Source organism: Lineus longissimus, chromosome 17 (genome assembly GCF_910592395.1).
Source record: "Lineus longissimus chromosome 17, tnLinLong1.2, whole genome shotgun sequence".
Taxonomy (NCBI): domain Eukaryota; kingdom Metazoa; phylum Nemertea; class Pilidiophora; order Heteronemertea; family Lineidae; genus Lineus; species Lineus longissimus.
Window position 1 is genome coordinate 8,557,954 of NC_088324.1, and position 26,201 is coordinate 8,584,154.

The window sequence follows — 26,201 nt, forward strand, 5'->3', positions numbered from 1 at the left end:
CATGTTTCCCTTGGTTAAGATCACAAGCACTACAATTTTCTTTCTGCGTCTTTATTTGACCATTGATAAAATTTTTTTAAGGATACCTATACTGGACCCAATACAGATGATATCGAAGATATTTCTTATGTACCCCAATCATTTAATACATCATAGTTTTGTTGATCATTTAATACATCATAGTTTTGTCAATCATTTAATACATCATAGTTTTGTCGATACTAAATATTGTCCTCCATTGAGAGAAAGATGTCCCTTGGTTGTGATGATGTACCCTTGTCCTCTGTACCAACCGGATCCAATGCTGCCTTGTTTTTGAAGAGCGGACAAAGAAACCAGTTGGTACAAACAGCTGGGTGATCTCATTGAAGTTGCCTTCCTGGATGTTTATCAATTCTGGTGTCCATGGCAGGCTTTTGTCAGTCCAGGAAATTCCTTGGCCGAAGTGATATTGTCCAAATTTGTATCACGATATATCAAAAATGAATAAAAACACTGCAAATGTAGTTGTTGATGTCCTAAGATGCTGCATGCAAAAATTCAGCTCAAAATTCCAACCGCTTCATGGTTTTTCAAATATTTGGTAAATTTTTGCAAAATTCTGCCATCAAACTCAAAAAGGGGCCTTGGATCCAGGACCCATATGACCATCAATGAGCATGAATGTATAGGACTGAAAAGCCTCTAAAACCTGGGTACAAGGTAATTTTAAAGTGGTCTGCATCCGCAAACTGTGCGTGATATGATGCTGAAAATGCGGGATATTGATGATAGATACATAATCTGACAGATGTTAAAGTGAAATTTTTATATCAATACTGGTTTGGCAGTAATTCTTCAAAATATCACGAAAACGATATTCCTCTCAATCAACTAGACTTTGATGTTTTCACCCCGAATCTTGGTTCAGTACTCAGACTGACATTGTCCTCCATGTCATCAAGAAAATTTTCAAAATATTTTGATATTTTGAGAACATGTCCAAGTTGTCAATTCGTGATATTTAGAACAATAAATGCTTAATTAGCATTGATATCGATATTTCACTTTAGCATTCATCAGATTATGTATCTATCATTACGTTCCAAAATTTTCAGCATCTTTGCGTCGCTCGTGTTTGCCCTGAAAATCGATCCAAAAATCACGCAAAATGATATATTGTTATAAGTGATATTTAGACATATCAGAACTGATAAAACACTACCAATGTAGTTGTTGATGTCACATGATGCTGCATGCAAAAATTCAGCTCAAAATTCCAACCGCTTCATGGTTTTTCAAATATTTGGTAAATTTTTGCAAAATTTTGCCATCAAACTCAAAAAAGGACCTTGGATCCAGGTCACATATGATCATCAATGAGCATGAATGTATAGGACTGAAAAGCCTGTAAGACCTGGGTACAAGGTATTTTTAAAGTGGTCTGTATCGGCAAACTGTGCGTTATATGATGCTGAAAATGTGGGACATTCATGATAGATACATAATCTGATTGATGTTAAAGTAAAATTTCAATCCCAATGCTGGTTTGGTGGTAATTATTCAAAATATCACGAAAATGATATCAGTTCTCAATCCAGTATTCTGGGATATTTTCACCCCAAATCTTTGTTCGGTACTCAGACTGATATTATCCATCACATGGCAAAGGAAATTTTCACAAAATGTTGATATTTTGTGGAGAGGTCCGGAGTAAAATTTCATGATATTTAGAAGAATAATTTCCAAACTATCATTGATATCGCAATTTCGCTTTAACATCTATCAGATTATGTATCTATCATTGCCGTCCCCCATTTTCAGCATTTTATCACACCTAGTGTGCGGATGCTGACCACTTTAAAAATACCCCGTAACCAGGTGTTAGGGTTTTCCCGTCCTGTGCATTCATGTACATTCATGATCACTTCTGACCTGGAACCAAGGCCCCTTTTTGACTTTGATGGCAGAATTTTGGAAAAATATGCTCAAAGTCTGAAAAACCATGAAGGGATTAGAATTTTGAGCTGAATTTTTGTATACAGGATGTTTGTAATCAATAATCACACTGACAAAGAGATGCTGTTTTTATCTCATTCCAATAATGACTTTTTAACAGTTTTTGATTTTCACACTATAGGGCCCTTATCTGATGCAAGTGTGTTGAAGTAACCATTTATTCACACTTCCTTAGCCAATCTGACTAACACTGTACAGTGGCTTTTCCTTTTGATTTGGTCAGTGGAATCTCCCTTTATAATGAACACCTCTGTAAGGAAGACACCCAGCCCACACCCTCTATTTTAGACAGTAGTTTTGCTCCCAAATAGGTGGTTTCTTTACCATTTGACCTATAATCAGGACACCTCACCATTACGGATAGCATTTGATTGTCAGTCCTACCGTTCTACTTGATTTAGGATTTTGATAAGCACCTTTATGTCACTACGAGCCTGCATCATCTCCAATCTTATTGTGCAGTCAGACTGGGGGTTATAACCGCTTCATGTCTGTCTTCTAGGCCATCATTGTCCCACCCTTTTTAAAAATTTGGCTGTGCGAAGGGGAGGGGGTTGTTCTTTCAGTTCAGCTTTCAAGGCCTGGTCCTCTCATGAAGTTTTCTGCAGCATGGAGAAAGGAAGCTTTTTCACTGTGTTCTATTGAGTGCATCGAGGACATTGGCACCAGGGGTTAGAATCCCCCCCTCCACTTCACTTAATATAATATAGTATGGGCCTGTTGGCAATGCTATGTACAAGGTATAACGGGGAAAAGCTAGACCCTTCATCAAGTTCTATTCAAAATGCTCTCGAGTGCGCAAAGAGGACATTGGGCTAGCTCCCTCATCTAACTTACATCATAGGCTGTTGGATCTGCTATTGACAAGGTAAAATGGGGGAAAGCTAGCTCTTCCATTGCGTTCTATTCACAAGTCTTGAGTGTGTGAATAGAGTACATCAAAAGGGGTCAGCTTCCCCCCACCTAACTTACATTAGCATGGCCGGTTGGAAATGCTCTCTCATTCAAATGTGGTGCAAAGGAAAAAACGCCAAAGATAATAAACAAGAAAGATGTAGAATTCTTATCAATCTCATTTATTCAAGTAAAGAAAATAATCTGAATTTGACACTGACACTTGGAATGGCGATGCTAATATAAACGTAAACAAAACGAAAATAACATGTTTCGATGCTCAAAGTCGGACGTCCCACTGCCACAGGATACACTTTATAACCATATACATCATGACGTTACTTAAAGGTCTCCGCCGTTCGTTAACAATTTGAAATTTTGTAATTGAATTTTCCAATTTTCCAATTCTCAAAACACATACCGAATGTAAATTTTAACATTGCGGTTGCAGTGTGTATATACCAGGTGTTAGTACGTTGAATGCATGATAACTGCACTACTACTGCATTCTATTGCCCTGGCCCATGATAAAACACGAACGGTGTATCCCTTTAATGGGAAATTGCTGCATTATTGATGTGATGTTGGCGATGGAAAAGTGATAATTGAACCTCTGACTTTACCAAATCGTCAGCCTCAAGTCAAGACGTGACGTCGGCAGTCAACGGGTGAGCGGTAGACAAAATGTCCCCACTTTTAGATTTGGATTTACCACTGCAAAATCCAACAGTCTACGGGTAGGCCTATCATTTTCACCAGTGCTGGTCAAAGTAACGTAGTACTCAAATGATTACAAAACAACGACTCATAAACATAAGCATCCCTGAAAAACAAATGGGGAATACATAACAGGAACTGTGACTGAAACAACAGATCAACTTCAATCTCAATGGTGTCATTTCTAATAGCTTTTCTATAATGGGTCGTCTGTAAACATCAATGAGTTCCACAATGCTAACAATTAAAGTGATACAATGATGTGATTTATAACTTTGCGGAAATACGTCTGTTTTTAATTGTTGACCACAAATGTAAAGCTCAAATTTTCCATTTTTGATTAGATTTATTATAAAATCGCTGAATGTAAACCACCGCGACCGCGAAAATGTTCATGTTGTGATGTCATCAACGAAAACATCGTCGGCGTAGCGCAATTTCAACGGCATCGAAGCGAGAAAACTCTTCCCAAACTTTGTTAGAATTGTGAAACACATTTGATGTTAATGGATGACGGCTAAAGCACCACGCAAACCAGCAATTTGAATTGCAGCTACTTGTGACTTTAAGCGCTGCAAAGTGCAACAAAATGATCACTTGTCTGCGGATAAAATCGATATCACTGGGTTTGATACTGACTCTCAAGTCACTGCGACATGTGATTAAACCGCAAATCGTCGCATGCAATTTACATCCCAGCTAGCAGCAAATAAAATCACTTGTGTGCGGGTGCTTTTCACACGATAACTACCAGAATGGATACAGTATACTTTGAAAAACTTTGTATAACCAATATAAACAAACAAAAATAAATGTTTCAAAAATCTGAAAAAACGACAAACAACAGGCAGTGAAAAATGAGCAATTCCTGACGAAAAAGAACAATATTTGACTAACGGTAATGAATTATGTGAGTAAATGGTGAAGAACACAATACTGGTGGATTGATCAGGACTAATGAAATCAATGATAATAGCTTTTATTGCATGACACCAGGCCAATGTAGCCAGTACAGGGCATATAATCTGCAAGGCCTATTCTGAGAACATTTTGGTCATTGCCATTTGATTATTGAACGGAAAATCTATAGATTCCCATTTGTACCCCAATTTTCCTGATAATTGTTTCCTCTTTCTCAAATTCGAATAGTTATTTTGAGGCAATCTTGGCGTCCCGAAAAAACACCATTTCCCACATAACTAACCAAACTTACTTAAATTATTAAACATAACATCAAAAGACAAAAGGTGAATCGACAAAAATGTAACGATTATATAAATTACATCGCGAAACAATGATTAAACAGCCTGACTAATATTTCAAAATTTAAACACTCAATATATAATTTTTTTTCTTCAAAATGGCTAGCTTTTCCTTTAAAAGGTTACAACTGAACAGCTTGGTTCAAAAACAAGATACCGGCAAACATCACATCTAAAATTTCTGTGTTAGACTATGGTGCTGTATTTATTGGCTGTATTGGACTCCCTTCAAAGGATGATTTTCTCCACCAAAAACGTTTTCCGGGGCTGTTCTTGCTCCCGAACCTCACACCACCTTGTTGATTAAATGGGCCAAAAAGTCAAATGCTTCAAAGCACACATCAGACTAACACCTTTTTCTCATCTTTGAACCAAACTCCTCAACTTTTGACATAAATAACATATTTTATATCATTTACACAATGTATATTGAAACACTCTGCAATAGTAGCTACATCTCTTGAAAAAATATCTTCATGTAAATAACACCACGATAAATGAGGTTTCCAATCAGCCACGGATGATCAGAAGAAAATTTCAAATTAAACAACTCCAAAATACCTTGGTTGCAGTATAGCACTGTTTACAGTTTATACATATAAAGCACTGTGCCTCGTTTTTGTGGCAGCGGTTATGGTGAGGCTGCTGCCTTGGTGTTGGTCTACATTATAGCGCCACCCTCGAGACCACCAATATCTCTGATTCAGTGTCAATTTCTCAAACAAAGAGTCACCAATCATTGATTTCCCACTGCTACAAACTACTGCTAGTGAACCCAATAAAGGAACATTCTTGCTGCAGCAGATTATAAATCTTTACAGTAAAATTGGTTCTTTTAGCTCTGTTTGTTAAGATCTTTTCGTATCTGGATGGAAACCTCATCTTGTGGTGAATAATTGAGCCAATGTTTATTTTGATTTAAAGTATCCTAAACCGGTACTGTGTAAGTGGGAAACTGTGACAGTCTCCACTGTAGTGAAATCGGGCCCTAACTCAGCTCTGCTGGCATGGATTGGAATTCACGACTGTTCACACTAGGAGGTAATGGGGAACTAGATAATACTGAGATGTGAGGGTATTGTGCGTGCGAAATAATCAGTTGTTGCCAGACACTGAAAGTAGGAAAGTGACAGTACCTTGTCAGCAGAATGACTGAGTGAAGAGGGTATTTAAGGCCGAGTCTACTGTTGAAGAGGGTATTTAAGGCCGAGTCTACTGTTGAAGAGGGTATTTAAGGCCGAGTCTACTGTTGAAGAGGGTATTTAAGGCAGAGTCTACTGTTGAAGAGGGTATCTAAGGCCGAGTCTACTGTTGAAGAGGGTATCTAAGGCCGAGTCTACTGTTGAAGAGGGTATTTAAGGCCGCGTCTACTGTTGAAGAGGGTATCTAAGGCCGCGTCTACTGTTGAAGAGGGCATTTAAGGCCGAGTCTACTGTTGAAGAGGGTATTTAAGGCAGAGTCTACTGTTGAAGAGTGTATTTAAGGCCGAGTCTACTGTTGAAGAGTGTATTTAAGGCCGAGTCTACTGTTGAAGAGTGTATTTAAGGCCGAGTCTACTGTTGAAGAGGGCATTTAAGGCCGAGTCTACTGTTGAAGAGGGCATTTAAGGCCGAGTCTACTGTTGAAGAGGGCATTTAAGGCCGAGTCTACTGTTGAAGAGGGCATTTAAGGCCGAGTCTACTGTTGAAGAGGGCATTTAAGGCCGAGTCTACTGTTGAAGAGGGCATTTAAGGCCGAGTCTACTGTTGAAGAGGGCATTTAAGGCTGAGTCTACTGTTGAATAGGGTATTTAAGGCCGAGTCTACTGTTGAAGAGGGTATTTAAGGCCGAGTCTACTGTTAAAGAGGGCATTTAAGGCCGAGTCTACTGTTGAAGAGGGTTTTAAGGCCGAGTCTACTGTTGAAGAGGGTATTTAAGGCCGAGTCTACTGTTAACCATCTTGTTAAGCAATATAGGACTGGAAATTGGCATCAGCGAAGCAACACAGGGCAAAATGACACTATGTACACATCATTTCTCTCATCCACATTAGAATTTTTCAACTGCAACATATTATGTGACACAAAAAAGATCATACACTTTTGATTTTAAATAGTTTCTAAACTATTATTCTACAAGAGGGGTACACTGCGCACTAGATATAATGATGATAATAAACAGCGGCTGCAGCTACGGTAGTCAAATGACATCCCGTGGTATGAATTGTGATATGAATTGACTGATACGCATGAGTTACTGTAGTGAAACAAACAGGGAGTTGTTCAAAATCAAAAGTGAATGATCTTTTTTTCGACACCTAGTACCAGTGTACATAAACTTCAATTATACAAGCCTCGAACCGTGAACACTTCAAAAGAATCCACAGCGCCACCTCTCAAGCGTTTATCGAATGATACGACGGTGCGTTCTCCGGACTTTTCACCCGTAATTGTCCCTGCATACTCTGGTCGTAGTAACCGACATCATCCATAAGCAGCGCCGCGTCAACATTTTGATATTCCTGGTCGACCATCGAAGAGAAACTCACCGTCTCGTGATCGTCTTTCAACTCGACCGTCCAAAATGGCTGCGGTTGCCATCGGCGCCAGTTCAGGTAGCGTTTACATCCGAGCATGCCGATGATTACGAAAAATATTAAGCCGAATGTCACCGAGACGCCGATCACCACGTGGCCACGGTGGGTTAATTTTTTTATGATGTCGACGGGCGATGAGGAAGAGTCGTCAACTTCTGGAATGGAAATGGCAGATTTTTAGCAAAGCAGTCGATGACTGTCAGATGGACTGATGTCTTTTCTTCTTTTTCTTCTTCAGCGTACGCTCAGCACTTGGAGGTGATTTTTCTCCAGGGAGTATACCTCCTCCAAGGCGGGATGAGCGTTTTGGCCACTATGGTTAGACGCCAACTGGGTTTATAGGCCTTGTGACTCTGTCTTTGGCCAGAGGTCGTGTCCACGCAAGTTACTCATGTTTCTCACTTGGTGGGATCTTTAACCTGCGCCGGCATAGACACTAAATACAAGGAACCTAGGTTTTAAGTCTCATTCGAAGGACTGAATGACGTCATTGACATGTTGATTATGCTCATCTTCCTGCAGAGCAGAGGGATCTGTGAAGTGGTCCATCCGTTGGCCGTACAAGAGTCAGACTCACCCATTTTTGTGCAATTTTTCGACACAATCGGATCCCCCGTAAATCCAGGTAAACATTTTTCACACTTGAAACCTGTGGTGTTGAATTGGCAGCCCAAGCATTTACCTGGAAAGAAACACTGGAATAAAACAAACCGCTCAGAAATATTCAATTGGAAAGAGGTGAAGAAATGAATTGATCAAAAGTATTAAACTAGCCATGCCAAATCTTGCATATTGATTCCAAGGCTTGTGATTGCACCATGTAAAGCTGGCTAATGTAAGTTTCACTTGGCATTTCAGACACTTTAACCTTTGCATCATGTTCTTAAAAGTACAACGTTAAAATTTCGGGTTCTGATATCAACTACGATATAGGTTATCATCTGACTTTACACTGAAACCCTGGTCTGTCCTGAAACCTTTCAGTAGACCTCAGATGAGCTGCTCAATCAGCGCTACAATCTACACCTAGGTGGTGAGAGGCGAGTTAGTCACACCCTGACACTGGGGATGGAACTAGGTTGCTTGACCGCTAGTCGAGAGTCCAAACCACTATCGGTACAGGACAGCGGCTTCGACAGTTATTGGGTTGACATTGACCTGAGGCATAGCCTTTGGTCTCCTGTTGAACTTCAAACACTTCTTCTGTTGATTTAAATAGAGAGAGCTAAGCAGCCTGAAACACGCAAAATGTCGAAACGGCCCACTTTGAGGACAAGTACAATTCAGTCTCTTCCATCGAGAACATTCCGTATAAAGCAAATGGAAAACAAGAAGCATCTTCACCTGTATTTTCCTCACAGATACGCGGCGAATTCAATTTGGCGTTACCATGGCAATCACATGTTTTACATAATGCCGAATTTGTATCCAGGTAGAAACCGTTTTTACAGATTTCGCATCTCGGCCCGATGTTGTCACCACGGCACATGCACATCACTTGGCTGTGCTCTGAAACGGGCAGAGGAAAACATGCATGAATAATTTCTGAAAACAATAAATCCATACCCTTCTTCTTCTTCCATTTTAATGACGTGGCAATGTACGTATACTTACCTTGGGAACATGAAATCCACAGGGGCTGGGTGCACTGATGAAAGCTTCATGGAGCTGAAGCCCATTAGTAATGCACTCTGAAGTGAGTGCGGGGCCCTAGGCCCAAATGGTTGCGACAAAAATCAACCACTTAATACGAAGATGGGAGAGTGTGAGACTTCCTCATCACAGGCACTACAGATGTGCAGTGCCAAAGCCAGAGCGCCCTGGGGTGTTCCCAGACAATTCTTCTTCTTCTTCCATGTTCGGAATTTTCTAGGTGCACACGAGACATGCAGTCCGAACGTTTTTGGTAACGAAGGCAGCTGTCCTAGAGAGTTCTGCTGCAGAGCCTTGTGGTTGGGCTGGTGTTCTTTAGAAATCTCTACCCAAAGTACAGCCTTACACCTTCATGCAGGACTTCTCGACTCACCTGTGCCACAAACTCCAGTTGAGACTGTCACATTACAAGGGCATGGTGCACACGGGGACCGGGGGAACCGATAGAAACCAGGCCGGCATGCACTGCAGGATAATCCGGCGTATAAGTCACGGCACGGACATTGTCCGGTGACTCCGTCGCAGATTGACACATTGATGGCTCCCATTGGGTCACAAATACATCCTGGAAGAAAAATCGGTGTTTGTCAAATACCCGTACATAATACACGGCAACACCAAATAGATTATATATTGATAATGATAATATTCAGTTCTGTAAGTGCTTTTCCAAATCTCCCAGATGAAAGCACTTTTGGATACCGTACCATAGTATTACCCCAGCCTCCACGGAAATCAAGCTGGGGTTTCCGAAAGCAGCCCCAAAGCGATCATTTGAACTCGACCATAAAAGCAATTGAATTTTTTCCTAATTTTGGCGACATGAAGCGGAGATCAATACTCTGACGCCGAAAATTTAACCTGCTCGGCTGCAGAAGTGTTGAAAAGGAGACCCTGTCAACCGCAGAACCTGACTCAAAAGACAATTTACTTTGAACTCGATTGCTCTCGCAGGGTTTTGGCAGTGTATAGTAACCCTGGCCAACGACCGGTATAGACAGGGCAGCTGGATCTGAACCTGACTAAGGAAAAGTTTGGTTGTAAGATAGGATAGTATTACCCAATTTTAGGTACGAGGTCTTCATTTAATCAAGTGCAGTGCGGCCATATCATATTTTCAGGTGTAACTAACTAAAAACTTATAGGGACTCTTGTGAATGATTGAACTTGGGGATAATTGGCAGTACAGATTGCTACGGGCAGATAGTATGCTGTGTATGGACCTGGTAAATACCGGGAACAGTAGTGAAAGAGCTAAAGGAATGACGTCTATTATGAGGACACCCTTGGGACTGACATCTGCTGTCCTTATTAAAGGTGTCCTGATCACAGAAGTCAAATTGAATGAAAATGGCAGGCTTGGGACCAAACTAAGTGACCTATTAGAGAGGGTGTCCTGAATAGAGAGGTGTCCGTTAAGAGAGGTTTCACTGTACAGGCACACTTACGTCTGTCTGGTCCATATCCTCTCGTTATCACCCAGACAGAGTCTGACGTCATTGAGACGTCACTTGTGAAGTTGACCGTCAAATAGACCGTGTAATTCGTTCCTGGATTCAAACCACTGATGTCTCGGAATGCAGCATAGGTGGCAGCATTCATCAGTTTGATGGGTTTCGGGCGGGGTTCTGAAAAGAGATCAATTTTTAACCCTTTAGAGGAAGAAGTTGGCATTTTATTTACCTCAAAGTGCAAAAAACAAATCTCGGCTTCTTTTAGAGAAGTGCACAACATTTATTTTCAATTTGACGTGCTAATTTCCATTAGCAAATGAACGAAACTACAAATAAATTCAACAACCTAGACAACATTGATGATTATTATCAAGCAACAAATAGATTTCCTAATTAACGGCTTCCCAGGAGTGTCAATGAATATTTTTCATTGCCTGATAAGACTCATTAATTTCGTGATTGATCATCGAATGTTCTCTTGAAAATTGTCGGCTGACAAGTGTTTGAATGAATGTACTTTTAGTTCTACAGATTTTTTATTTTTGTTTATATTTGCAAGTTCATAGACGCAAGTTCTTATATATCGCCTTTGCAATGTTTGGTAGGCCTAACCGAATAAATCTCTTGTTTCCGGTCCCATTCCCGACCCTCTCCATACCACACCCCCTGACAAAAATGAGCAGAAAACACTGCCCGACTCAACCAGTTCATCAAAGATGGTTAAAATTTACAATCCCTGATCGGACATGAGGCAGTTTGATCACATTCAACAATAAATCCATTGAACAATGGCACCTATTTCATCATTTGATGACAACTTTTTGTGCCGTGATCAGGAACTGTAAATTCATTCCTCAAAGACAACAACACAACCCCTCTCTGATTCGCAAATGGCAAATCTCCCATCGAGTAGCTAAGCCAGATTTAATCCACTCTGAATGATGACAAAGCGCTATGGGTGACGCAAGCCATCCGAGGTGTTAGGTTAAAAATTGGCTCAGTGCTGTGGTCCCACAATGGGTGGCGGAGATGAAACGGAGCACATCCTGAGGTTCCGGGGAAGGATGCAGCAGGTATTACGAGGATTACTCATGCGGAGGCTGCCTCTCAAAGAACATCAGGAAGTAGGACTTTCATCTATTTGTCATTACTGTAAACCCTCAAACAGTTACAGCCCGACAGTATTTTCGAGTTATTTCCGCAAATGGCTTCAGCTTCGATCAAGAAAATACGCTTTCAGCGCCAGTTTTGTTGCGTCAGAATCGCCAAGAAATCGCATCTTGTTTCAAATTTTCTGGACGAGGGCCCTCACAGCTTCGTTCAAAATGCAAGTGGGCTCTTTCGGGCCATTTTCCGAGCTACACCAGACCAAATCCCATCTGGACAGATCCTTATACTTGGGGTCACTCACATGCATGTCTCTTGGGGTCACATGCATGTCTCTTGGGGTCACATGCATGTCTCTTGGGGTCACATGCATGTCTCTTGCGGTCACATGCATGTCTCTTGGGGTCACATGCATGTCTCTTGGGGTCACATGCATGTCTCTTGGGGTCACACGCATGTCTCTTGGGGTCACATGCATGTCTCTTGGGGTCACATGCATGTCTCTTGGGGTCACATGCATGTCTCTTGGGGTCACATGCATGTCTCTTGGGGTCACATGCATGTCTCTTGGGGTCACATGCATGTCTCTTGGGGTCACATGCATGTCTCTTGGGGTCACATGCATGTCTCTTGGGGTCACATGCATGTCTCTTGGGGTCACATGCATGTCTCTTGGGGTCACATACAAGTCTATTGTTCTCCTGAAGGACCAGTTGCCGTATGAACCAGTACCATATTCTTCTTCAAACAGATATTTTTTAACCACATCGTCCAACATCTCGAACATTTTTGATGTTTTTATCCACACCATACGACATCATGAATCATGTCATTGTCGTGACTGAGGCCATTACAATGATTAATAGGTGAGATTATCACCACGGGATGATATTGAATCAGAGTCACATTGACTTCATGGGCATTAAGCAGTGGGACCAGTGGCTATATCTGATGCGGAGAGGTACAACTGGTATTAAAGGGTAACTCGTGTCAAATTTCACCATATAATGTTTTAGCTGTTTTCGACAAATGACTACAACACTTTCTCATAAATCGGTAAGGTTTTCGAATCGAAATGCACATTTTCTAGAAATTGACGGCTCGCTTCGATGCCGTTGAAATTGCGCTACGCCGACGACGTTTTCGTTGATGACGTCACAACATGAACATTTTCGCGGTCGCGGTGGTTTACATTCAGCGATTTTATAATAAATCTAATCAAAAATGGAAAATTTGAGCTTTACATTTGTGATCAACAATTAAAAACGGACATATTTCCGCAAAGTTGTAAATCACAACATAGTATCACTTTAAACACAGTAACAAAGTAAGACCTGTACTCTACAATGACTTCATGGGCTTTTAGGTGCACACAGAAAGACATCTGCGCTTTCCAACATTTACCATTTTTATCTTTATCACATCATGAATCACGTCACTTTCAGGACTGAGGCCATTAAAGTGATAAGTGGGAGGCATTATCACCTCAGGATGTTATCGAATCAGTTGACTTCACGGGCATCAAGAAGCACATTTCAGTGCATAAAACCCCACAAATATGTCGTTGTCACGAATTAAGATGATTCAGATTCCATAACTTTCATCGAAATAGCTGTGTTTGCTAACGCTCTTCAAAGGATCTATTCGATACATTGCTATGCCATTGTGATCAGGTTCAACGGTACTTGCAGGAGTACAACAGTTGTATTGCAAAATATCGCAGTATTGTATACTAACCAAGCTCCGCAAAAAAACTTTCAATATTGCAATGGATGATAAGAGATCAAAACTGAAGGAAACTCCGAACCCATTTCCTGAAAGAGGCTCTGAAGAAACGAGATCATGTTATGTTTGTCCAACTATTGATGTGTGTTCGGCATGTTTATCTTCAGCATATGCGTATGGAATATCCCCAGCATATCTGATCAAGCAAGGGTCAGTCCGTAGGCGGTAGTTCCGGGAGCTATCACGTTGATTAGTGGCCCGGATTATCATCTGGGCCATTAGTTTCTGCTATTAAGATGCGCATGTGATCGGGGATGTATGCACTGAGTAGAGATGTCACTGAGTCAGGTTTGTTGAACAGTGGCAGAGACAACATTGACGGAATTGCTCAAGATGCTGGAGGGGAGAGGGCCCAGTTACTGACTGGAATCGACAAGAGCATAGCTAAGAACATTGCATGGTGTTCACCAAACAATCAAAGATGGCAGACGATCACTGTCTAAATGATTATGTTCTTTTGGATGACATGATGTCCAGCCCAAAAAAAGGGATTTGATACAGGGAAAAATTATCAAGAATATTGGTAGGCTCAAACTGGTTGGATTGAGGATTTGATTGCAAAATTCACTCATCTTTGTCCTTGAACTTGACCCTTAGCTGTTTAGACTCACCTTTGTCCTTGAACTTTGATTGTAGCTTTTTACACTCACCTTTGTCCTTGAACTTTGATCGTAGCTTGTTACACTCACGTTTGTCCTTGAACTTTGATTGTAGCTTGTTACACTCACCTCTGTCCTTGAATGTTGACCCTAGCTTGTTACACTCACCTTTGATTCTAACCTTTTTACACTCATCTATGTCCTTGAACTTTGACACCAGCTTTTCACACTCACCTTTGTCCTTGAACTTCGACCTGAAGTAATGCACCGTATATCCTGCGATGTATCGTAAGCTGACGTTTATTGGTGCCTGCCACGTGACAATGATTTTTATGGGTGAAAGTGAGCTTGCGTTGATATGACATGGCGGGCTTGGGATAAAATCTGGAAGCAGAAAAGAAGACAGTTCGATAAGTCTCGGATGCAACAGGGGCTATTCAACATTCTGTGTCTTTCAAAAGCTGTTTATTTATTATTGGTAAAATGCCTGGCACAACTGATTCCTGGAAGAAATGGAAAATAGGATTGGCTGAAAGTAGCAAGCAATATATAGTGTTAATAAAATCATGGAACGTTACCCAGTTCACAGTATTAGGAACTTGAACCTAATACGTAGACGGATGGGGGGCCATCATAAAAATAGCAGAGAGCTTGAGTCGTGTACTTTGAATTTTCTAACAATACTAAATTTGCCCTCACACTTGGTGCAATACAAGCAAAAAAGACACTTTGCTATTCTGACAAGAAACAACATGTCTGCAAGATTTTCTAACAATACTAAATTTGCCCTCACACTTGGTACAATCAGAGTCTTTCTATACAATTGTATAGAAAGACTCTGGTACAATACAAGCAAAAAAGACTCTTTGCTTTTCTGACAAGAAACAACATGTCTGCAAGATGTTCAAAAAACCTAAAACGAGAAGCTCTCCCAAAAAATTCAGACCACATAATGACAAGTGCTATTATTGACTTGTGCACCAGAACTAATTAGTTTCTGCACACACAAGTAAATATATCAAGTGGCTGCATGAACTACTTGTAAGAACTATCAGGAAAAGGAAGTGAGATTATTGGTTTCTTGTCAAAAGATGACAAGTTCATTACCAAATATGCGATACGCAATTATGATTTTTTGAAAAGTTAATGTTCGCTATGTTCAGTTCTTGCTAAATGCAATATTGGAACTGTCTGCAGAATGGTTGTAAATGGGTTGGGGAGAGTGGGGTAATGAAACGGACAAAAATCGTCTTTTGCCAGATTTCTCAGTTGCTACAGTGACGAGAATGCAAAGAAACAACCACTGTTCCGCGACTCCAGACATTTGTGGAGTAAAAGAGGGGATACCACCAAAAATGTTCCACACTAAGTGCGCCTTTTTATAATCGAAGGAACCCCTCTTTTCCCCGTCTGACTCAGAAAGTAATCTCGAGCTCTCCTCACTCCCTTGATGATCCTCCCCAATAAAAACATCTTCATCATCTCACCAGCACGTTTCCGCAATCTCATCTCGCAACACTGCCTACAATCACAGCACGACAATCATTTATGACACTCAAAGAGCGAACGCTTCAAGCGAATAAACGAGAAGTTATTTAAGATGTGCGATACCAGCAGTCTGGCGACACATATCGAACGTAGTAACAGTACATTTCAATAATCCGGTTACTGTACACAACATTGATCTTCCCCAGCAGGGTCAGATGAGACGGCAACATCGATTTTATGTGTTTGTGGGCAAATCACGGGCAAAGATACTCTAGTTTCACCGATATAAGACCGGTTCTGAATATTCAATTCTAGATATTGTGCATAATGGTAGTTCGATGCCATTCAATTTCAACATGTTCAATTTGGATAGACAATGGACTGGCACCACACCAAGTTGTTCAATGGTCGTGATGTCATGTTCATGGGCTGTCGGAGTGGCACAGAGGTAACATCAGCGCCTGTCACCTCTGAGGTCCTGTGTTCGATTCCTAGTCGGTCCCGGCACACTCACTCATCTCTTCGACAGCGTAGCATTAACCCTTCAAAGAATCAATTATCAGATATCACGTTTAGGAACATAGCTTGTGATAATCACAATAGATTCAACCCAGGGCCCATCATAGATTCAACGCTGGGCCATCATAGACTCTACCATGGACCATCATAGATTCTACTATGGGCCATCATAGACTCAACCATGGACACATCATAGATTCTACTATGGGCCATCATAGATTCTACTATGGGCCATCATAGACTCTACCATGGGCCCATCATAGACTCTACCATGGGCCCATCATAGACTCTACCATGGGCCCATCATAGACTCTACCATGGGCCATCATAGATTCTACTATGGGCCATCATAGACTCTACCATGGGCCCATCATAGACTCTACCATGTGAACATCATAGATTCTACTATGGGCCATCATAGACTCTACCATGGGCCAGTCATAGACTCTACTATGGGCCATCATAGACTCTACCATGGGCATGTCATAGATTCCACTATGGGCCATCATAGACTCTACCATGGGCACATCATAGATTCTACTATGGGCCATCATAGACTCTACCATGGGCCAGTCATAGACTCTACCATGGGCACATCATAGATTCTACTATGGGCCATCATAGACTCTACCATGGGCACATCATAGATTCTATTATGGGCCATCATAGACTCTACCATGGGCACATCATAGATTCTACTATGGGCCATCATAGACTCTACCATGGGCCAGTCATAGACTCTACCATGGGCACATCATAGATTCTACTATGGGCCATCATAGACTCTACCATGGGCACATCATAGATTCTATTATGGGCCATCATAGACTCTACCATGGGCACATCATAGATTCTACTATGGGCCATCATAGACTCTACCATGTGAACATCAAAGATTCTACTATGGGCCATCATAGACTTTACCATGGGCATGTCATAGATTCCACTATGGGCCATCATAGACTCTACCATGGGCCAGTCATAGACTCTACCATGGGCACATCATAGATTCTACTATGGACCATCATAGACTCTACCATGGGCCATCATAGACTCTACCATGGGCATGTCATAGATTCCACTATGGGCCATCATAGACTCTTCCATGGGCATGTCATAGATTCTACTATGGGCCATCATAGACTCTACCATGGGCACATCATAGATTCTACTATGGGCCATCATAGACTCTACCATGGGCATGTCATAGATTCTATTATGGGCCGTCATAGACTCTACCATGGGCCAGTCATAGACTCTACCATGGGCACATCATAGACTCTACCATGGGCACATCATAGATTCTACTATGGGCCATCATAGACTCTACCATGGGCCCATCATAGACTCTACCATGGGCCCATCATAGACTCTACCATGGGCCCATCATAGACTCTACCATGGGCCCATCATAGACTCTACCATGGGCCCATCATAGATTCTTTGATGGAAACATCCTGGTTCTGAATCCTGATACACCCACCATAATCTGAGCTCCTTCCTGAGCTTTGCCAAGGAAGAAAACGAAACAAGTTTTTCTCCGGTAAAAGCACACCCATTCTGACACAAATTAGAATGTCCAGAGATAAAGCTGATCTACGACAGGACGTGCCACAGGCTACAACAATATTGATTAATCTCCGGATTTTTGGTGGGCGGGAGCATATCTTTTTTGGGATGAATGTAATGGAGAATGTGAAAGTACGATGACACTCAAAAGAAACCTTACTAATAAGAGATACGGTAGGGGGTGATACAGGGATACCCGAAAGAAACTTTACTGATTAGAGATGCGGTGTGGGCGAGTCGTCAGCGTGTTGTACGTATTCTTAAGGATACCACATGGTTTGCAAGAAAAAATGGCCCCATCTAGCAGAATCAGCAAACTGGTATGCATAGTAACTGTACCTCTGGTGCATTGGTTGTGTATAACTGCATTTCTATTTTCCTGGACCACCAGTAATGACGAACACTGTACCCTTAAGAGGTTTGTCCATTGTAAATCAAGTTGACAAAAATGCAAATTTACTATATGGCTATTTCCTGTTGGAACTCTTTCAATCGACAATGAGTTTACCCTCAATAAGACATAGCACGTCGTCCCTGCCATCACCGGCCGTGTCACGATGAACAACAACTTGATTGATTTATCCGGACAAGGTACGAACAAATCATTTGTAAATGACACGAGGGATTTACCCGTCCTCCGAGTAGGGGATGAGTAATGACCGTGTCATTCTGAAGTGATGTGGTCACGAACATGATGGTCCCATGGTTTCGGGTTCAGGTGGTCATGGCAATAAGGCTTATGCACGGTCTGCTGGCTTGACTTCAGCTAAATTAGATGGTCGTGTCCAAGAGGATTGAGCATCCTCCTAGGAGGGGGCATAGAGTAGCAGGCCAGCTATTATGAGAATTTCAGAGTTCCCCACTCCCTTCGTCAGCGTGGATTCCAGAGATCACCCGTAGAGGGATATGGAAACTCGACCCCTCTGGGGAGGATTCCAGAGATCACCCTTAGAGGGATATGGAAACTCGATCCCTCTGGGGAGGATTCCAGAGTTCATCATAGAGGGATATGGAGACTCGACCCCTCTGGGGAGGATTCCAGAGATCACCCGTAGAGAGAGATGGAAACACGACCCCTCTGGGGAGGATTCCAGAGTTTACTGGTAGAGGGATATGGAAACTCAATCCCTCTGTGGAGGATTCCAAAGTTTACCGGTAGAGAGATATGGAAACTCGATCCCTCTGGAGGATTCCAGAGTTTACAGAAGCAGATTTTAAGTGACATCACTTACGTCATGATGGTGCAAGACTTTTTAGGCAGAAATAGTAAAAAATGTCTATTAATCAAAGTTTTTTTTTGGACAAATGCATAACCACCCTGTACTGCTAACACGAAATCCAACTCGAGTGGTTCTGCTATGATAATAGTGTGTAGAATATCAACAAGCCAAAGTTTGTTCTGACCACGCAATTCTTCTTCCTTCATGACGACAGAGTAATTGAGAACCTACGCACCTACGAGACATGAATAATGAGACAGCCAGACGTTCATTTCTGAGACATACTCACTGCCGATACGAATACTCTATGAAGGTTTTTTAGTTCAGGAATGAAACTGGCAGGAACGGCGTGAGTTATAGCTGACAGTCAATACTCCTTTGAGGACATTGAAACAGTGCCACACTTCTTTGCAGAAGATGGAACAAAATTTCCAGGAATTGTATCCGATTAAGCATGCATATACCAGACTCTGCTATGGTATGCATTTGCCAGAAACCGGATACAAGATCTTTAAACGTCTCCTGCTGATTGCCACGCTGATTCAAAGTCAACCCACAAAACCTTAGAACAAAAGTTTTCAAAGGAGTGTAGGCCTGCTTAAGAATACAGGGCTCAGTCCTGATGGAATGACAGCATCCCAGAAACCTTCTAATTTCCTGATATGATGATGGATAAGTGTAATCCCACACACGTACGAAATGACAAATGCGACAGCTAGAACTGTCATCGCCGAGATGAGTATCCTAGCTGCCATGAATATTTGATGAAGCTTGTAAGGCATGACTTAAACATGTTAAAGGAGGAGTGGCGTGATTTCAGTGCCCGTTAAACAAGACGTGTGTGGGAGTAATGAGATGATGGAGAGACTATGCAGTATCTTCCTTGTTCAGAATGGGTCGATGAAGCCAGGATAGGCAAAGAAAAAGACAAGCTGCAACAGCTATAGTTATTGCTTCTCAGATATAGATCTATGAGCAAGCAAGTTGATGTGGAGAGTAAATAGAACTACTGATCACCTCGGGATGCGCGACCTAAGTCACTGATACACAAGCCATACGTGAGACTAAGGTGATGACGGAGAGATAGGCATTTTCTCCCTTGTTCAGAATGGGTCGATGAAGCCAGGATAGGCAAAGAAAAAGACAAGCTGCAACAGCTATAGTTATTGCTTCTCAGATATAGATCTATGAGCAAGCAAGTCAATTCAAAGACACAATCCCCCCACCAATAAATCGTCAACTGTAGTGCTGTGACCATACTCCCCAATAAGCCAGTAAAAAGAATTGGTATGCAGGATAAGCCACCTCGTCCGTAGGCAGAAAAGACATAACCAAAAGGATATAGTGGCATGGAAGTTTTCCTAAATAGCTGTCTAAATGGAATTGCAGATATTTTCCACTACTCGTCATTATTGGATGGATATCGATATCAATTTATATCAACTCTCTCGACCCCTGGTCTTTGTCATCTTGGAATCTCACTGAGGAGCCCTGCCAGTTGTGACCCGAGACCCCCCCCCCCCGTGAGGAGAAATAGCGAACCAGCAAAACTTGGGCCACCACTACGTGGTGCTTACTGTCACTCGATTATTGTATTGTTGTGGCAAAGACGTGACTTCAATTTTGTCCGAGTTTTGACGTCATCCTGACCCATACCCTTAAGAAAATCGGCACCGCCGACTGGGATGCCCATACCCTAGTCGCTGTCACATACTAATATTCAATATTCGTGCCATGATATTTTGCTCGGATGATAAAATACTGATTCTGTCCCAGTTTATGTAACCATTGGTTATATGTCATTACCCTGCACAAGTCTCTATCCCCTCACGGTTATGTACACTGAGGAGTTATTTGCCAACAGATTTTGCAGTCTCTTTCCCAATATGATCTTATATATACGAGATAATTAGTATTCCCACCATGGCCAGCGTGACATATTGCTCATACAATAAGGAGTATCAAATCGTCTGAAGATTTGTCTCGTATGCCACTTGGTCATTTGCTGAAGGATATCGCAACAGCCTGGGGAATTACTAATCCCACACCCACACCTCTTTCAGCGGTGTGACAAGTATACTCAGCACGACAATGGTGTAAATTAGCAAGTCGTACGGGCAGTTTTTGTGTCCAAATCGGGGCTTACCACGCCCTTCCTGGGACCCAACGTTGTGTTTTTAGTTATATTATTGCAGCAAAACTCCATGGTCTTTTGCTGGAAAATCTCTACTGCATTGGGGCTAAAGTCTTCTCGTCAGGCCTGCTTCTTTGATAGAAATAACCACCCATTGCTGGGACATGGATGTGCATACCTCTACCTATGCGAGTGACCCCCCAAGAATGACATCCCAAAGCCCCAATCAGCCCTTCACTATAGTATGCCTGGCCTTGTCGTTAGCATAAGTGTTGGTTAAATCGGTGATGGAGAAGGCATGATAAGGACACAAATCTAGGGTGCTTAAGGTCAAGATATACCGGCCACCAAGTTAGTTGGTGACGTGTCCTTCCTGTCTGAGTTTGTAAACTTGACATTCCTTACCAACAAAATATCTCGAACTTGCTCTCTATCTGGGACACCCTGTAGACGATAGCATTCAGGTTACAAGACTGATCATGATGAGCCTTATCGTTGCGGTACATTCAGCATCAATCAGTCGTTCAATAATAACTCAATTTTCTTCAGTTTGGTCGCGGATCAATCGCGATATAAACAGTGCTACGCTATGCTCAATAACAAAGGTCTGAATTTACAGCATTCGTGAATCGATGGCAAGTCGCGAGCGCTCAGTCACTTTGCCTTACAGACCTACCAGGCTATGTGCCAGTGCAAGTTGTTTGATATCGCTTGCTCTGGCTTTTCATTTATGGGCATTAACACTTTTTGGTTTTCAGATCTGGCCTGTTGGTGGCCTAACAGTGAACAAAGTAGATCAAAAATTTAGTATCAAAAGTCATCTGACTGATAGGTAGATTAAAAACTACAACAGGCAGGTCACACCTTACATAGTCGCCATACGTCCACTAAATGTCATTGATACCATGACCTAGACACTCATCGACAATTTAAATGGAGCAAGCAAAAAAAAATCAATGTATTTCGAAGAAATGGTTTCTTCGAATCCAAGAACAGAATAGATTGGCTGGTTTATAGACACTGGATAGGATCACAGCACAGCTAACGTTTCCAACAGTTTAGCAAAATAAACAGGACTACAGTGTGTTGGGACATTCGACAGCTGGGTTTCAGTTGTAGCACACACGAAGTGGAAATCAAGAACATTTTCACTTCCTGTATGATCCACTGCCACGAAGTTTATAATTGTGTCAATATTTCAAAACGGTAGGTTTTTGTACTTTAGACGTTTTCAAACAAACATAAAATGCATTCCACTTCCAGTCCATAAATTTTGAACAAAAGAAGTTTTCTAGACAGCATCATCTCAGTACAATGCTCGACTATCAGTGGAAGCAGTCTTTTTACCTAGAGCCTTCTCGAAATGATTAAAATCCAGTCCAGACACATGTGTAATGGTAAATAACAATGTATAGGGTACTTTTCCTTGGGGTTGGAGCCCTTCCTCAAAGTGCTCATAAGCCAAAGTCAGACAAAGCGTTTTCAAAGGTCTGCATTTAAACAGCTATTTCTTTAAAAATTGTTTGAAATTCTCCCGATTGTCTAAATTCTGCAGACGCTCAGAAAAGAGTTCCAATGCAGGGGCCCGCCCGCAGCTGAAAAGCTTTGATCCTTGTACACAGTCCCAGTAAAACGAATAACTCTAAGCTCTGTTTATCATTGCAGACTGAAAGAACACCAGTCCGATGGCGTCACAAGCAACAGGTTTGGCTGACGTTTGCGTTGTGTGCCTCCAGTCAAGACCACTGAAGTTAGTAGGTAAATGCAAGCATAGATTCTGTTCTAAGTGCTTGTTCGACATCATTGAGGGCAAGGAAGGTGATGTTTTTGCCTGTCCAACGTGCAAGGTCGACTGTCTTTGTCCAACAGATGGTCTAGAGGGGCTGGTCGACTTCACAGGTGGGGATGAGGCAGCAGAAGATGCTGGTGTGGAGGAAGGAAGAAGGGGTGGAGTGAAAGACCTTGGGGTGGTACCAGGAGTACCTGATAGGGAAACGACACAAGAGCCAGGAACTGAGTGTGCTGATACCATGTTGGATGTAAGATGTAAGATTTGTCATCAAAGAAAGAAGGAAGTCCAAGCAGTCAATCTCTGCGTTGAATGCGGCCATCTTTATATTTGCAACACATGCACAGACGTGCATTCACGAAACAAGGTAACTCGGGAACATGTTGTGGTACATTTAAGGATTGAGAAAATCGAAAAGAAAGACATATGCAAACCGCATGACTCGTTGTTGAATAGTTATTGCCAGGACTGCAAAAAACCAGTATGTATGGTGTGTGTTATGTGGGAGCATGGGGAACACAGCGTGGAAAAGTTGGGGGACTTTGTTGATGGAAAAGTTGCGGCACTGAATCAAGTTCTGGAGAGGAGGGCAAAACGATTGAGAGAACTACAGCATCAGATGTACAAGTTGATGGCATTGAAAGGGGAGGCAGCCCTGTTAGATAAGGAGGATATGTTGGTAAAGGAAATTGAAGACCACGCTGAAAAGTGTATTGCAGGGATAGTGAAATGGAAGGATGATTTGAAAAATCAGGTCAAGGCAAACCACAAGGTGATCAGGGATCTACCAGAAGATTTGGAGAAAGTCCAGAAGGCAGTTGAACAGTTGCAGAGGCCCATTGAGAGAGCTGTTGAGTTGCTGGGAAAGAAAGAGCATCACCTGCTGTACCTTGACAAGCTGCTAATGATGCAGCAGGAGGTGGCTGCGGTTGCAGACGTTGGGAATGACATCAAAGACACAGGACACTGGAGTCAAATTCTTGAGTTACATGATTACGACTATGACTTTATTCCTGGAGAATTGCCCAGTGATCTTGGCGGGATCAGCAAAACAGTTGTCGCATGGGGACAACCTGTATAAGTTTAGTTTTTTGGGACACACTGTAGTTCAAGGTAATTAGCATAGGTGGCAGCACTGGGGGGAGTGTGTTGAGAAAAAATGATGGAGGACATCTGAGATGCTGTGAGCACATGAAGAAAAGAAACCTGAATATTATGATGAGAAGATGAATATAGACAGTTTTATTGAATTACAAGAGTTAGAGTTGAGTAATTATACAGTCCTACCCCGACATTAGGTCTCTCCGACCGGACAGTGGAGCAGTGAGGTGACATTTGAGAACTGTAAAAAGTGAGAAACCATGTGCTATCCATGTACATTTTGTACAGAGTTGGCCTGTGCATTTGGCCTATGCTAGTATGCTGCTCAGTGCAAATGCATATGCATGCTGAAATCATCCAAATGAAGGACTGCTGTTGCAATTTGGATGCCGTTAAGACGACAAGAGAACATTAATTGTGCTGTCCCTCCATCAACCTTGGATTTTGGAACACCACGTCAGTTCAAATCCGAGTGAGCTTTGAGCACAGGCAGCATGCTGAGGAAGAGTCAAGTGACATTCAAAGTCCAGTTGTATGTCACATCGATGGTCGCGGATTGTCGAATTCCTGTCGTTGCTGATCCCACCAACGCTTGAGTTTCGTCGAGTCACCGAGTCGGAGAACACTGTCGAGTTGTCGTGTTCTCAACATCCCAGCATTGTCGAGTAGCTGGTACATCGTCGATGAGCATCATTCGCACATCATTTGCCAAATTCGTGGCTGATGTGATCCTACACAAGAGTGTGTTGAGCGTCTAACGAGTCGAGTCGGAGAACACTGTCGAGTAATTGTGTTCTCAAAGCCAGACGATCAACGAGTTTCTTCGTTCCTCGTCCCTGTGTGAGAACTGTCGTTCTCAACATCGAGCAATCGTCGATAGCTGTTAGCATCGTCGTCATCTTTGAGCATCGTCAATTTATGCTCAATATCCGAGTAACACTTCCACCCAAGTTCAAGGTCATCCGATGTCCATGCCGTGCTGCATTGATGAACTGAACTGTTTGAACCGAGCACCAGCCTCTGATTCCAAGAGACATTACCGAGTTAGCGAGTCACCATCTTCCAAGGACTGCTACATTCCAGCTTTGTGCATTGTTGTCACACACATGATATGCATGAACTAATATTTGAATTCTCTTTCAGATATTGAGTAAATTTATGAACTTTGCCTAGTATTTGGTATAGAAGTTGGCCTTTTACTGTGGGATTTCATTGTACATGTACATTGTAACTGTGTCTTGAGTTTTTGAGCATCTAGTCTAGGTTTGAGTAGGCCTTTGTACTAGAATCACCACATGAGTCTATGCTTTAGGTTGTAAGTTGACCTACTGCATACTACGAGTTATGAGTATTTCTTCTGACTAAAAGCTGTATTTGGTCTTGAGAATCTTCGCTGCAGTTACAGGTTGTAATTTGACCTTGCTGCACACTAACTTGAGTTGAGTTTGAGAATCTTCGCTGCAGTTACAGGTTGTAATTTGACCTTGCTGCACGCTATCTTGAGTCGAGATTGAGAATCTTCGCTGTAAGTAGAGGTTGTAATTTGACCTTGCTACACGCCAACATCGAGTTGAGTTTAGAGTCTCACTGTGGGTTTTGAGTGACCTTACAGTGTGAGCAAGTTTACCACATCAGTGTTAAGTGGAGAATTTGCGTCTTTCTTGAGTAGAACACACGAGTTGTTGTTACGTTGTCATGCTTATGAGTAGGCCTTGGTGAAACTTGGAATATCACTTTGCGAGTTCATAACACCCAACGTGTACGGTGTTAGCAGTGCCAATTCATCTTGCATATTTTAGTTGCATTTCAAGCCAACTTCTATGCTACCATTTTGTATTGTCGCTTTCATGTGTTCACAGCTACACTTTTCCTAAGGTTCTATTTTGCAACGTTTCATCTGAGTTTATCTGGGGTTTGAGAAATTTCTTGTGCTGCCCTCTATGCTGTTCATGATACTACAGGGTTGAGTTCATGTCATATTGACACAGGGAATTTATCAACTGGCTGAAATTCCAAGGGTTTAGATTGCTACTGTGCTTATTTCAGTCATTCTCTCTGAGATCTGAGTTTTTTGAGTTTTGAGTTTTGAGTAAAACTGCAACCATGGGTGAACCACCAACCTTGCAATCACTGTGTGATAAACGCAAAATATGTCGCGGGAAGTACACTCGACAGGAAAACACTGTGACAAGGTATTACAGGGAAGCATGTAACTTGTACGACAAAGGAGATCGCGTTACCCAGTTTGAGACAGCCGTGCGAAAAACGGGTAATGCCATGGAAGAGCTGAATGCGGTCTACGGTGAATTGAAGGACGTACAGACTGAGGTGGACTTC

At 42.0% G+C, this 26,201-nt stretch overlaps 2 protein-coding genes across 2 annotated transcripts in view; one reads left to right on the forward strand and one right to left on the reverse strand.

Moving 5' to 3' along the window:
- Positions 1-3,051: 3,051 nt before the first annotated feature.
- LOC135501737 (multiple epidermal growth factor-like domains protein 9) overlaps positions 3,052-26,201 on the reverse strand; it is a 47,708-nt gene continuing 24,558 nt past the window's right edge. Inside the window, exons 2-7 of the mRNA XM_064794001.1 lie at positions 14,279-14,428; positions 10,548-10,727; positions 9,473-9,664; positions 8,791-8,955; positions 8,024-8,128; positions 3,052-7,601 (exon numbers count right to left, since the gene is read on the reverse strand). Coding sequence (XP_064650071.1) covers positions 7,246-7,601; positions 8,024-8,128; positions 8,791-8,955; positions 9,473-9,664; positions 10,548-10,727; positions 14,279-14,428 — 1,148 coding nt within the window. The 3' untranslated portion in view covers positions 3,052-7,245. The remainder of the gene's footprint in view (positions 7,602-8,023; positions 8,129-8,790; positions 8,956-9,472; positions 9,665-10,547; positions 10,728-14,278; positions 14,429-26,201) is intronic.
- LOC135501275 (E3 ubiquitin-protein ligase TRIM45-like) lies at positions 22,038-23,863 on the forward strand. Its single transcript, XM_064793303.1, has 2 exons — positions 22,038-22,180; positions 22,640-23,863. The coding sequence occupies exon 2, from the start codon at positions 22,660-22,662 to the stop codon at positions 23,842-23,844; it is 1,185 nt and encodes a 394-aa protein (XP_064649373.1). The 5' UTR covers positions 22,038-22,180; positions 22,640-22,659; the 3' UTR covers positions 23,845-23,863.